General features: G+C 44.5%; 1 protein-coding gene across 3 annotated transcripts in view; it reads right to left on the reverse strand.

Annotated features, from left to right (window-relative positions):
- Positions 1-699: 699 nt before the first annotated feature.
- Positions 700-14,060, reverse strand: part of SPATS2 (spermatogenesis associated serine rich 2) — a 45,849-nt gene continuing 32,488 nt past the window's right edge. For all 3 annotated transcript variants that reach the window (XM_033138790.1, XM_033138791.1, XM_033138789.1), the window contains 8 exons: positions 13,617-13,878; positions 12,666-12,872; positions 9,674-9,809; positions 6,880-6,938; positions 6,059-6,168; positions 4,003-4,105; positions 2,979-3,184; positions 700-1,889 (listed from right to left, as the gene is read on the reverse strand). In XM_033138790.1, coding sequence (XP_032994681.1) covers positions 1,578-1,889; positions 2,979-3,184; positions 4,003-4,105; positions 6,059-6,168; positions 6,880-6,938; positions 9,674-9,809; positions 12,666-12,872; positions 13,617-13,878 — 1,395 coding nt within the window. In that variant the 3' untranslated portion in view covers positions 700-1,577. The remainder of the gene's footprint in view (positions 1,890-2,978; positions 3,185-4,002; positions 4,106-6,058; positions 6,169-6,879; positions 6,939-9,673; positions 9,810-12,665; positions 12,873-13,616; positions 13,879-14,060) is intronic.

Here is a 14,060-nt window from a genome sequence, read left to right on the forward strand (position 1 = left end):
AAGGGGCAGGGGAGGAAGGAGGAACGTCCCCCCGCCCCTTTGCCGGTGGCGGCTGCGGAGGAGGAACGTGCAGCCCAAAAGCTGCTTTTACCTCCTCTGCAGACGCCGCCAGGTTTGAGGCAGAATGTTCTCCCCCCCCCCCCCGTTTTCCTCCTTTGAAAAATAGGTGCGTCTTATGGACTGAAAAATATGGTATTTAGACATTTTTAATTGATAATAAGAGTAGGGAAGTTATGGCTAACAGCTCACTCTTAGCCAGAAAGTCCCTAGTTCAAATTTCTCTTCTGCTATAAAACTCAGACAAGTTACCATTTTTCAACATTCTTCTATTTGGGGTATGAAGCTAAATACATCACATGGTCATAATGGTTTACAAGATGTGCTTTGAACACTTTTGACAGCATTTTTTTTTTACCTTCCTTCTGCTCTTTCCCTTTGTGGCTTGCAAAGCCAAGCCTGAAGTCAAGACTAAGCTGTCTGTATTATCCATTGGGTGTCTCAAATAAATTTTCCATTTTGTCTTACTGGTCACAACTGCACCGAGAATGCAAGATTACAAGCTAACCAGAACTATACCAGTTCCACTTGCTAAACGCTTCAGAAATTAGATTTTACATACTCTGAACTCATCTGATCAGCCCACATTACCACAAACTCTCTTTAATTACAAGAAATAACAGCACAAACTAGAGGCCCGCCGTCTTTTAAACATGTACGTCATTTTTATTTATACAAGGATAGAGAAAGACCGTAGCAATTTTCATTGGAACTTGCAATCACCTAGGATTAGCACTGCTAATTAAATTGCTAGAAATTTAGTTTAGGATCAGACGATGGGATCGTGACCGGGAGCAAATTAAACCTCCCATCCCTCACCAAACATTAAAAGTAGGGGACATCTAAATGTATGCATGACGTACAGTCAAAATGATGCTTCTCTCAGGAGGACTGGACCTCTCCATTCTCTAGTGAAAGAGAGATACAAGCCCAGTTTTCCCAAATCTAGTATTTAGATAAGGTGTAAAAAGAAAATAACCATCCCAGCAGTCTCTCTTAATGGCTCCTCCCATTAGGATCTCTTATCTTGGTCTCACAATTCACAGCAATTTGTTTCATTGCCAGCATGAAGAGTTTTGCTGTTAGGAGTAAGGCCTGGCTAGCAGCATTCAGGGAGGGCGGGGGGAGAGCAAAAGCTTTTGGGCTGGGGTTCTTGGAAGACATCCCCCCCCTTTTTATTTTTTGCTTCTAGGGCTGAAAGTCTGCCCATGTTTAAGGACGGCACCAGAATAAGAGGAGCCAGAGAGTGCAAAGGTGGTGGCAGCAGTGAGGTTTGCCAAGGCCATGCCTGGAGATCATGTGTGCATTTTCCACTAAAGCCTGACGCATGTCACGTGGCAGGAAGCAAGGGCAGGAGAAGCGCTAGGAAGCCGCTTTTCCCAGAAAGGAATGATTAAAGGAAGAGAAAAGTGGCATGGGGGGGGCAGCAAGTGTAAACTTTCCTTTGTTAATATCTCTAGCTAGGTGTGTCCTACAATCTCGTCATCCAGTTTTGGGTAGTGGCAGAGAGTTCGTGCTCTTCAGGAATTGGCCGCCTCATATTGGCTTGACCTAGGTTTCCGCTGTGGCAGAGCCTTGGCTTCTTTGCTGAGTGTGCCCGAATGGGACTGTGCAGTTGGGGCTGGCACACCAGGCTCAGGACTAGTTCCATTGGTTCCTGTGGAGTAAGTCTGGCCGAGGCTGTTTGCATTTCCAGGAGGCGGCCGAGACCTGGAGTTGGACTGGTACCAAGGCCCGCTTCGGTACCGATTTGAATTGGGGTGTGGGGGCCCATTTTGGCGTTGCATTTGGGCCCTGTAACCTTGACCAGATCTTCTATTACCCTGGAAACCCTAAAATGGAAAGAAAGGGAGGATTACTGTGAGCAATAGCTATGGCAGATGGCAGGTTTTGCCACATTCAGCAAAGAGCCAAGACACAATTGCCAATTACACTCCACCACTAAATCAGTATAACAAGAATGTCTTGCCAGGCTTCAGTTTTAAGAGTGGTTCAAAAAGGGCAGCCCACCCCCACATCTAATAACAGAGTTAGAGCATTTAGACAACTAGGGTCAAGTTAATTTTTTTTTAAAAAAAGATATAAGTGGTGACAGGCACATCTTTAAACCTGCAAGGCATCACTTGAGCATATTTGTACAATATATACAAAAATGGGAGAGCGCATCTTAAATTGGATACACTTTCTAGTTACTAACAGATTTTCATTCTATTTTCAGGGATTAAATAAAGGAAATATGGATTTAAGCATAATTTTAAATTGTCTCTGAAAATGGACACAATAAAGGCAATTCTCTTCTGATCAGTCCAGCATACAGGGAAAAGGTTGCCCATGGGAAATTAAGACGACGACTTCCACATGCCCCTAATATTCAGTGGTTCCTAAACTTTCCCCCCCCCCCCCCCATGGACCACTTGAAAACCAGAGGGTCTTGGTAGAACAACTAAAAGCTTTCCTACCTTTGGTAGCAATTGCAATGCTGTATGATCATTAATTGTATTTTTTCAGACACACCACAGACCATCCCAATGAAGCTTGGGGACCACAGTGAGGGGGAACCCCTGCCCTACAGCACAATTGCCTTGTTTATTCACAGCCACGAAGAAGCATAGCTCCCTCTACCCCTGGCCTGCTAAACAGCCGTTTAGGGTGTATGAATGCATGCAGAAAAAGAGTAGAAGAGCATGAGGCACAAAGCCATAGCCCTTTTCTGGGCCACAAGGAGCCCAGGGCTTTGGTAGTCTGGCCTTTCGTGGTAGCCTCCATGTTGCAAGGCTGGCAGCGCATGCAAAGCTGAGATATAAACAAGAGGTGCTGCAGTCACTCGTTCTTAAACTACAAGCAAAGGCCATTCAAAGCAATGTACTCATGGTCCACCCACATGCCAGTTTCAACCACAACAGGCAACATCAATCCATTACCTCCCGGTAGGGCTGATAAGGGCGGCTTGTTGCATTTGCAGCGGCTTCTGCAGGGGGTGGTGGTTTCTTATTGGTCGTCGTAAGGCTCGGAGCAGAAACAGAGGCACATACTGTGCTTGCGGCGCTGGGCTCTTCCGGGCTGCTCACAGACGTGGCAATAGAGCTGCACCGTGACCTGGTGGAGTAACTGTTCTTTGGGTGCGAAACTGAAATAAGAACACAAGGCAAGCTCTTAGGAGGAGGCAGTCGTAATCCGAATCCTCTGCACACATCTTCTGTAACAGAGTCAAAGGAGAATTTACCTCCTCTATAAAGTGCTGCATATTCAAAGGTGATGAGATACATTTGAAAATAAAATTTTTCTTCTCTCTCTATTCTTGCAGCACCCTTGTGGTAATATTACAAACTTTTCCCAATAGGGAACTCAAGTTGTGGTCATCCACAGGCCAAAATGCAGCAATTCTTGCATAAATCCCAAGGCTTGCAGTCCCCCCCCCCTTTTAAAAGATAAACACCTTAAAGGGGCAAAAATTACACACTGTCCAATGGGGACTGAATTTAGCCACTGAATGTAGAGTAACAATTGGAAAAGGAACATCAAGAGGAAGGAGGTGAGGGGAAAAGTTGAATGGCTACTTGGGGGGGGGGGATTCTAAAACAGGAACACACCTTTTAGGAAGGAGAATGAACTGCAACATTTCGTTGCAGCCCCGCCTGTTTCCACTTCATTAGTACAACAATCAGAGCTCTGAAGCAGATGACCCCCCCAGGACAAAAGACAGATGAATGGCAGAACAGAAGTTTGAATTTGCAATGTCCAAATCCCCAATAAAGCCTTACTTAGCATTTCCCTCTTCCTCTGCACAGGCAATGCTGAATTTGGTTTCGCAGCAAAACATGGCATTGTCACACCTTTAGGGTACCATAAAATTATTTATTTTTATAATAGCTCTTGAAAGGAGGGGGAAGAACCTATCTATACTACACACACACACACAAACACACGTTGCCTAGGTTGGCTCACCTTGTCCAAAAGATTCAATGCTCCTCTTGAGCGCATCTAGGTCACAAGTGAAACGAGCCACCCTTCCAAGATCTTCATCGTATTTGCGCTCACTAACAAAGTGCTAAAGAGGAAAATGCCAGCATGTTAAGGTTCCATTAATGACTTTCTGTTAAGTATGTTCAGGGTTTGAGCCAAGCTGAGCCCTGATGCCAAGAAACCTGCCAAGGCACAGCTTCTGAGAGTGTGTCCAAGGTACACGTTACCTTCCTGATTCACCTACACAACTGCAGAAAGCTAAGCCCTCCAACTGCAAGGAAATCCCATTTATCTGCAAGCATTTTCAAAACATTCATTCCAGTGTCATTAATGGTAAGTTATATGAGATGAAAATTATGCATGGTCTTGCTGGTGGAGCAGCGTGTCTGAGCTCAGTGGGATGTTTATGCAACTTTGTTCTGCCCTCTGGTGGAGCTATGTGTTTAAAGCAACCATGCTTGATGCTCCAGATAGATTACAGTATTCTACTTTTTTAGAAAAGTGAGAACAAATGTAAAGAGACAGCACAGAAAAATGTTTCTGCTTGGTAGCTGAGAGGTTCCTGTCTAGACTGGAATTTCTCTCTAAATGAGATGCTGAACACCAGTGAAGTGCAAATGTTTGTCAGGGAAAAAAGGGAATGCAATGTTTTGAAATGCATTATGAAAACAAATGAATTTACATACATTTATTTAATCTGAATACTTTATCTTGGTTTTCTTTAGAAATAAAAAAAGATCAGATTGAGAACTTTTAATGAAACCTTAGCTTTGACTAGATGGCCACTGATTGGGGATGTTGCAGCAGTGGATTTCCTGCATTGGCAGAAGCTTGGAGTACCTTGGAGGTTCTTTCTATTATTCAGATGGAGGAAAAAGGTTGGAACTTCAAGCACCCTTGGGAACACACCTGTGCAGAGCTGGTTCTGGAGACTATCAGTAAGAAGAGATTGCTTATGAAGAATGTGTTCTTTCAAAGGTTCTTTTGCTACCAAGGTGAACATTGGCACAATTCCAGCAACACATTTCAAGAGGATACCAAGTCTCTATCTCTGTGCAACCTTTTCAGACCCAGGACATGTATTTTGGGGCCCAATTTTTAATCTTTTACCATATACCGGTATATGCATGGTGGTAGCGCTCCTGTTGCAACCCACCTCGAATCAGGCCACGACTGTCCTAGTGGTGCAGCGATAAAACCGCTAGCACATCAGCAAAGCTAAGCAAGGCCTGGTATGGTTTTAAATTGGGTGGGCAATCATGTGCCGAGATTCCTGCATGCAAGGAAGGGGGTTGGACTAGATGACCCTCAGGAGTCCCTTCCAACTCTACAATTGTATGATTCTGTGACCCACCAGTTGGAAGACCAGTGCCTAGCCCAGTCCTCTCAACCCTGACCCTATCAATGTCAACCCTATTCTCCAGAGACTCTTTGCAGCTCCAGTATGCAAGAGCACTCCTTAACACAAAGTGGTACGATGGACTGAGCCTGGGGGATCCTACATGCAAAATATAAATTCAGCTACAGCTCTCCTGTAACAGGAGGATACCAGGGAATTAAGCTATGGCTAGGTAAAGGGGCCCCTGACCATGTGTCTGACTTGGGGGTTGCGGGGCTCATCTCGCATTATTGGCCGAGGGAGCCGGCGTACAGCTTCCAGGTCATGTGGCCAGCATGACAAAGCCGCTTCTGGTGAACCAGAGCAGCGCACGGAAGCGCCGTTTACCTTCCCGCTGGAGTGGTACCTATTTATCTACTTGCACTTTTGACGTGCTTTCGAACTGCTAGGTGGGCAGGAGCTGGGACTGAGCAACGGGAGCTCACCCCATCGTGGGGATTCGAACCACCGACCTTCTGATCAGCAAGCCCTAGGCTCTGTGGTTTAACCCACAGCGCCACCCGCGTCTATGTAGCTATGGCTACATGGATACTATTTCTAACTCCACTTTGCTCTGACTTCTACATCAACTGTTTAGTCCACAAGCATGATTAATGGTAAGAATAGGGCTAGCATAGCACACAGAAGTCCAAGGTTCACCTTTATATCAGCTCTAAGCTCTACCAACTGCTCCTCGGACATTCGGACAGCCACATCAGTCATCTTCTTCAGCGCCTCTGCCTTCTTTTGCCGGCTGCTTAGGATGTCCACTGAAATGTAAAGGAATGCAGACCAAGCAGTTATGATGCCCAAGGCAGTTACATAACCAGCTCAGTGATACTAATCACTCGCTCACCGATATTAGCGGCTCATTGCAGGCAGCAAATTAATGAACAAAACTGAGACCTACATTAAAGCAGATGCTAAAAACACCAACTGTGTATGTAGCCCCAAAAGGCCAACTCTAGGAAGGAGGAGTTCAATAGTTATGAGGAATCCACCTAGAAGGCTTCCACACACTCTGCCCTGACTTGGGACTAATAGCATTTGTTAAATTGGAGCTTTCAGGACTAAACACGATGCAATATGGGAGATCTACGGATATGATCAAATGCTAATAATGCTAATAATAATAATAATAGCAACTGTGTCTATTAATGCAATTTTGCTTGTACTTGAAATGCCAAGGGTTGGGAGTGGAGTTAACCCTTTCCCCCCAGGATTGATTTCCTGCAACTTTTCTAATGGGAGGAGGGGATGCCAAAGGTATGATATATGTGCCTGTCTTTGACATCATCATGGGACATAGGGAGGAAACAATTTCTTTGGTATGTTATGCCTAGCCATTTAGTTCTTTAAAATAAGATCCATAGCCTTCAATTGTACCAGAAGACACAACTGCTTGTTTTTAAAAGTCACTGTCTTGCATTTCCATACAAAATACTATTAACACAATTTCTTAAAAAAACAAAAACACTTACTTGCTTCTGCTTTCACTTTGTCCATTTCACCTAGAAGGGCTACTTCTCGATCCATGAGACTAGAAAAAAGGAGGATAAAAGTTAGAGGTGGGGTGGGGCACAAACCTTTTACACTCATAGCCTGTATATAGTCAGACTGTGGGCAAAAAACAAGTCTGCTATAAACCCTATGCAGAAAGAACAGGGACAAGAGGCATGTGAATTGTTCATGCTGTTCAGAGAGCTTGAATGGATCAGTACCAGTATAAAGAATGAGCCAACAGATGGCAGCAGAAAACTGCAAACCCTTTCCAGAATTTGTGACATAACTTTATTGAGTGCACAGAAACCTGGCACAAACCATCATTTCACTGCCTGGAAATCTGAAGAACCTTGACTTTGAGGCTTAAGCTCTGAATCTTCAGAATTTTCTACAGCTCTAGGTGGCCTTAATTCTTTTGCTGCAAATGCTGTTGCCCACATAAGCTGAAATGGCACCTCAAAGGACCACACACACAGCCTAAGGCAACTGTGTCTGCCACAAGAAGGCTGGTTCTCTGGAGGAAAATCTATTGAAAGAAAGCTTAGCATTGTGTTCTGTTCTCGTTCCACTGCTTGGTATGTCTTACGGAAGACAATATAACATCTTCTGAAAACCGAGTGCAACTCCTATAGTGTTAAAGAACAATTCTGCTGCGTCACAGCATCTAAAACTAAAATTCTTTCAAAACTGGTTGCTCCTGTGACACCCTTCCTGCATTTACATACTGACATGAATTGGTTTCCTCAGAAATGGACAGAAAAGCATTTCATTTGTCTGCACTGACTTCAACCTGTGCAACAGTTGTTCCTTGACACCCACAGGGAATGTGGAAGAGATTCTTTCTAGCAGACCTGTCACTGCGTTTTAAGGAAAAGGCAAATAATCTTGGCTATAATGTAGAGCCAAACTGACCCCAGGCTCAGTGTTTTATCAGTCCTGTGTACAAAAGCCTCCCTGCAGGAACCTTCTCTACTTGGCATTTATTGAAGGAGGTTCCCCTGGCTTGCTTCCAAACAGGTACTATATATCCCTGTGTCACGGAACTGAACTTCCTGGTTTCTGCTGATTCCATCCTCACCCTTCCCATAGCAACTGGGGCACACAGACTTATCTGAGCTAGGCTGCTGAACCACACTCGGGTCTTTGACCTTTCTGAACGTGACGCAAGTGTGAGTCAAAGAGCAAATAATTAATTGTTACCAGAGGGGGACTTTTTAAGCTACCAAAACTAGAGCTCTCATTTTGCAGAGATTATAACCCACAGAAAGGGGCACTGATGGGGGAAAAGACTGCTTGACCAATTAATTATTATTACTTATTAAATTTGTATACTGCCCTATAAAGGTAAAGGTAAAGTACCCCTGGATGGTTAAGTCCAGTCAAAGGCAACTATGGGGTTGTGGCGCTCATCTCGCTTTCAGGCCGAGGGAGCTGGCGTTTCTCCACAGACAACTTTCCAGGTGATGTGGCCAGCATGACCAAACCGCTTCTGGCACAATGGAACACTGATGGAAACCAGAGTGCATGGAAACGCCATTTACCTTCCCGCCACAGCGGTACTGATTTATCTACTTGCACTTTTGGGCATACTTTTGAACTGCTAGGTTGGCAGGAGCTGGGACAGAGCAATGGGAGCTCATCCCATTGAGGGGATTCGAACCGCCGACCTTCCGATCGGCAAGCCCAAGAGGCTCAGTGGTTTAGACCACAGCGCAGGTCTCAGGGCGGTTACATCATAAAATTACAATGTAAAAACATAAAATACATAATAAAAGCAAAAACAAGCCAATAACACCCCCCAACACATTTTAAAAGGGCACTGGATGCCAATCAGCCAAAGACCTGGTCAAAGAGGAACATTCCCCCCTGGCACTTAAAGGTGTATAATGAAGGCACCAGCCGAACTTCCCTGGGGAGAGCATTCCACAGATGGGGAACCACTACGGAAATGGACTGATATTATGGGCAAAACCCAGTAACTGCCTCAGTCACTTTTCTACTCTGGAAGAGCCCACTCACCCAGGAGACAGGGAGGAAGTGCCTGCGAATTTTAATCCTTGGAAAGCATGAGTTGAAAAAGGAAACTGGAAAGAGTGTCACTCTTCTAACTTCTTCCTTCAGCAAATTGTGCTTTTCAAGGAAGAAAGAGGTAACTGTCCTCACCACCTTTTGACCCCGGGGCTCAGATGTTTTGCCATCTGACCGGGGAAGACTTCAAGAGCACCAATGAGCCCATGGGTGCCCCACTGGCAACCCCTGAATTAAGTATCTATTCCTTCAGAATTTACTTATGCTTTGCCACGTCAGAGTGCACAACTGTAACAAGGGCCTCACAGGGATTTTTAACCTGGAACCATTTGCATACAGACCATGGGCTTCACATCTTCAGCCCTTCCCCCAAAAGGGGGCTTTCCTTGCAGTTGTGGGCATTTCGAGACATGCATAGTTCAGCGGCTTCAAGGAACAATGGGAGGAGATTGTGATTGCCTTTAATGGAGAACTGTCATATAATGTTTCAGGGTCCAATAGCTTGGATTGGCAGCCAGGTTTGTCACATGAAGACCACCACCAGTTTCAGTTGCTGGTGACAGCCTTTCCAAACAACCACCGTCAATGAGAAGATATACTTGACCATGTACACTATCTACATGACTACCTTACAAGTGACAGGCCCAAGGAAAACACTTGTAAAAGTAAAGTGGTTGCCTTTTACTAAGACATATTAAACTTATTCATATCTGAATAATTCATATTCTACAGGTGTTAGCATACCAGCTCTGAAGCTCTGCAAAGGCCTGTTTCATTTTCTTAATGGAGGCATCCATTTCTTCTTTAACAACAACACGATACCGAGCCAGTGACACAGTGCACCGTTGGAGGTCTTTCACTGATTTTTCAATATTAGAACCTGCCGGGGGAAAAGAAACACACAAAGCCATCTAGTATTAGTCCACCCAAGTTTTCCAAGTTGCTATATAGGCAGAGGTGAGGAACTGGATCCGCCTGAAGGCCCAATCCAGAACTGGCAAATCCTCCACGGAGCATTTTTGACAGGTACATGGGACCGCCTACCGGTACATCCCTTGATGCTAGGCAATTCAACTTCAAAAGGAAGATTTGGGCGCACTCTCTAAGGGGCGCTCTTCCTCTTTTCCTTCACATGAATTAAGCCATGGCTGCAAAGGTTCCTGGTAAAAACGGGGTGTGCATCCAGCACAGAATTTAAATTCAGCAGCAAATATAAGCCCTGCCTTCAGTAGAATCAACTCAGGAGTTCCTAGGTGAGACTCATCCTAGTGGGGCTTGCATTCAGCACTGAAATTAATGCATAGTCAACTACTGACTAATTGCCATTAAGTACCCATTAAAAAAAAAAGCAGATTACCAGATTGACCAGAAGATGATACCTTGACTTCAAGAATACCCCAGATGCACTGGACTGTGTGCACATGTGGGGCATCTAATTATGAATTAAATTTCAGAGTTTTAACTTTAAGAAGGCGTTATCCCCCAGTAAACTCAAATCTGTACAAGAGTAGTTTCTTCTAAAAGAAAAGATGAAAGACTCAAGAGAGAGCAATAAAGGTTACAGACACTCTCCAGCAGAGCACATCTCCATGCTTATTTCCATCACCAAGGCATGCTGAAGTGTTCACCCCCTGCTAAGCTAAACTGCCAGTTGCTTGTTATAGCCCTTGTTACTGCGAGAAGGTGAACCATTGATGCTGGGAGCCGGATGTTCATGTCTCCCCGAAGTTAGGGATAATGGCCATGCTTAGAATCAAGGTCTTGGAAGTCCTTGCTGCCGACAGGTAGAGACAGGAACAGAGGAGACTAAAGGAAGGAATGGCAAGAAACTGCCGCTTCTCATTAACCACCAAGTTTCTTTGAGATACTGGCTCGCTCGCGTCAAGGGAAAAATCTACACGATCTTGAAAAGTTTCCAGTAAGGAACATCACGAAAAAATATGGGATAGTACAAATTCTAAATGATATGAACAGTAGGCAACGATTGAGCAGGAAAACCAACTAATTAAAGGATTTCAGTTAACCAACTCTGTGTCTTAAGTTTTATAGCAGCAGGAGAAAAAGCAGTTAACAGAGTGTCATCTATAGCCTGCTCAGCAGAGATGCAACATTCCTATTAAAGTGCTCATAATCCTCCCAACACTAGACAATTTAATTAAATTCAATTTCAGCAGACTATCTGCCTAATGCGCTCTGCAAATGAAGCCCTGGCTTACCTAACACATTCTGTACCTTACAAGAGTTCTCTGCAGCCCAAATGGAAGCAGAGCTGGAATTCAAATTCAACAGGGAAGAGACATTTTGCCTGGTGACTTATGTTCTCAAATCATCCAGGGGATAAGCCTCAGAGCTGGGAGACTGCTCAGTAATTCTGCATGCAATTTCTCCCCCATCCCCAGGACTTGCAGAACAAGCATAAAACTGGACAAGAACTACATGGGTGGCAGCAGTCTGACATTAAAACAGGCTTGGAAAGTTACCATCAAGGCAGTGGGGAAGGAGGAGGTGATCGATCAGTTTCAATCTTCCACAGGAAGATCACAACTCAGGACCACCAGGTGACAGATACCAATGTAGCAGATAGCACACTGTGTTTGTGTTAAAACACAGTGAAAGACAAGGATGGTGATTTATTGTTTAGAAAACGTCTTCTTAATGCATTTTTACAAGATAATAAATGGACACAAAAAAATCAATGCCGTGCTATTACAATTGTTCTGTCAGCACACATATTTTTGTGTGCTAGAGACGGAACAATTTTTCCTTCCTTTGCTGTTCCAATCCCAAAGCTGATTTGAGGGAGCCAGTGTATGGAGGTAGAAAAGGTGAGAAAAATCCCTTTGCATCAGTGGGACTTAATATTGTTGGTTCCTGCTAGTGCAATTATTTAGTTGAATCTAGCCCAAAGGGCTGCAGAACAGTAATATAAATGATTATTTTATATTGGGCTGAGGTTCAGCATGCCAATATGTTCCTAACACTGCTGGACATGAACAAGACAAATAGAATACAGTCGTACCTTAGAAGCTGAACGGAATCCGTTCTGGAAATCCGTTCAACTTCCAAAACGTTCAATAGCTAAGGTGTGGCTTCTGATTGGCTGCAGGAGCTTCCTGCAGCCAATGGAAGCCACGGAAGCTGCGCCAGATGTTCGGCTTCCGAAAATCATTCGAAAACCAAAACACTCACTTCCAGTTTTCAATCGTTCGGGAGCCAAAACATTCAACTCCCAAGGCGTTCGGCTTTCAAAGTACAACTGTACGTTTCTAATGCCTTTGTATACACTCTTTTACAGCATATGGAACTAATAGCTAACAGCTTTTGATTTTATATCCAGTTTTCAAGATCCAATTGATGTGGGCACATTTATTTCTCTCATCTTTTATATCACCATTCTTCAAGGAGTTGGGAGCAGCATACGTGGTGGGTCAGGTTCTTCCTCTGTGAGGGAGGTGAGGCTGAGAGTGACTTGGGACAATGTCATCCAGTGTTGTTTATGGCTGAGCGGGCTCTTGACCTAGGTGTCTTTCTGATCCTAGTCCAATGCTATCCATTCCTACCCCCATGGTGAGTCAAGAAGAGGCACACATTAAAACTTTTCAGCCCAGTAATTAGAACAAATGTAGTCACTCTGTAGCTGTTTCCAGATCTGCTCGGCGAAACTATGATGTGCTTAGTGAAGCCTAGAAAATGAACAACAGAATCATGCAGCAGTCACAGATCCCACCCAGCCTACCTAGCTTTTTGTTTCCAGAGGACGCAGGGACCTCATCCAGCATCGTCAGAGATGAAGGGGCAGGTGAATGGTTGCTGGATACAGGCCTGGAGAGCAGCTTGCCGGAGCTTCTCAGTTCAGGCTGTACCCGGAGAGGCTGGGCATTCTGGGAAGACCGTGTGCTGGCAGGCTTTGGACTGAGGTCTGCTAGCCCGTTTTCTAATGTTACTAAAGAAGGAGGAAAAGAAAGTCCCATTTCATGCATCTGAAGATCATAACAGTAAAACAGTACAATTATGTAAGCCAGGGTTCCCAAACTATTTTTCCTAGGCACCTCTTTATAGTTTTGGCAGAGCACCTATCGCCAGAAAGAACAATGTGCTATGAACGCTCATCTACCCAGAAGATACACTAACATCCATCTCTATAAAGCCACCACTCAAACTTCTAAGTGAGCCTTTAGTACAAAATTTAGATACCCTGCCGTACCTTGGTTTTGAACAGCTTAGTTCTCATTTTGGCTTCCAAACGCTGCAAACCTGGAAGTGACTGTTCCAGTTTGCAAATGATTTTTGGAAGCCGAACATCCGATGGGGCTTCTGATTGGCTGCAGGAGTTTCCTGCAGCCAATCAGAAGCCACACTTCGGCTTCCGAACCTTTGGGAAGTCGAACCGACTTCTGGAACAGATTCCATTTGACTTCCAAGGTACGACTGTAGTAGAATTAGCTCCTATTACCATCTCCTCCCTCTGGGAACCTGGAATAGCTTCCACCCTATTTCCAAAGAACTAGCTAACCTCCTTCCTGTTAAAAGTGCTAAAGAGCAAAAAAGAAAAGAAAAAGTATTTAATCTGTTTTTATTATTATTACATATTTAAGCACAACAGAAGGGAGAGAAAAAGGCCCTGCCATTTCTTTACACACACAAGCAGCAGTTCTGCTTTCTGGCAACGATCTGACAGAGAACTAACCTGCTCCATCAGGCACCTCAGGCATAGCAGGCTCGCCCTCCTCCAACTCTCTGGCATCTATGGAAAGTGCATCCAAGCCTTCGCTGAGTGAGTCCACAGACTCTGTGTCATTGGCCGAGCCATTGACATGGTAACCGTTGATCCCACCCTTATCAGATGAAGCTACAGACTGTTCTTCTTCGGTGGATGCTGGCTTGCTGGGGTCAGGAAGGCTGCCCCTCGATTCTGCAGGAGGCTTTGGCTTAGTTTTCTTCTTTTTGTTCTAGGGATTAATACATCCACCCCACCAAGGGGGCGGGAGAAGAGGAAAGAAAAACGCTAAGCTTAATTTCCAGGATCATTCTTACTACTTGAACATCAGATAATTAAATACTTTACAGCTGAACGTCCTAGGCATTGATCCCTTAAAAGTGGGATGGATTTATTTAACAATTAGAACCGACA

The sequence above is a fragment of the Lacerta agilis genome, chromosome 2, assembly GCF_009819535.1.
Source record: "Lacerta agilis isolate rLacAgi1 chromosome 2, rLacAgi1.pri, whole genome shotgun sequence".
Lineage (NCBI taxonomy): Eukaryota > Metazoa > Chordata > Lepidosauria > Squamata > Lacertidae > Lacerta > Lacerta agilis.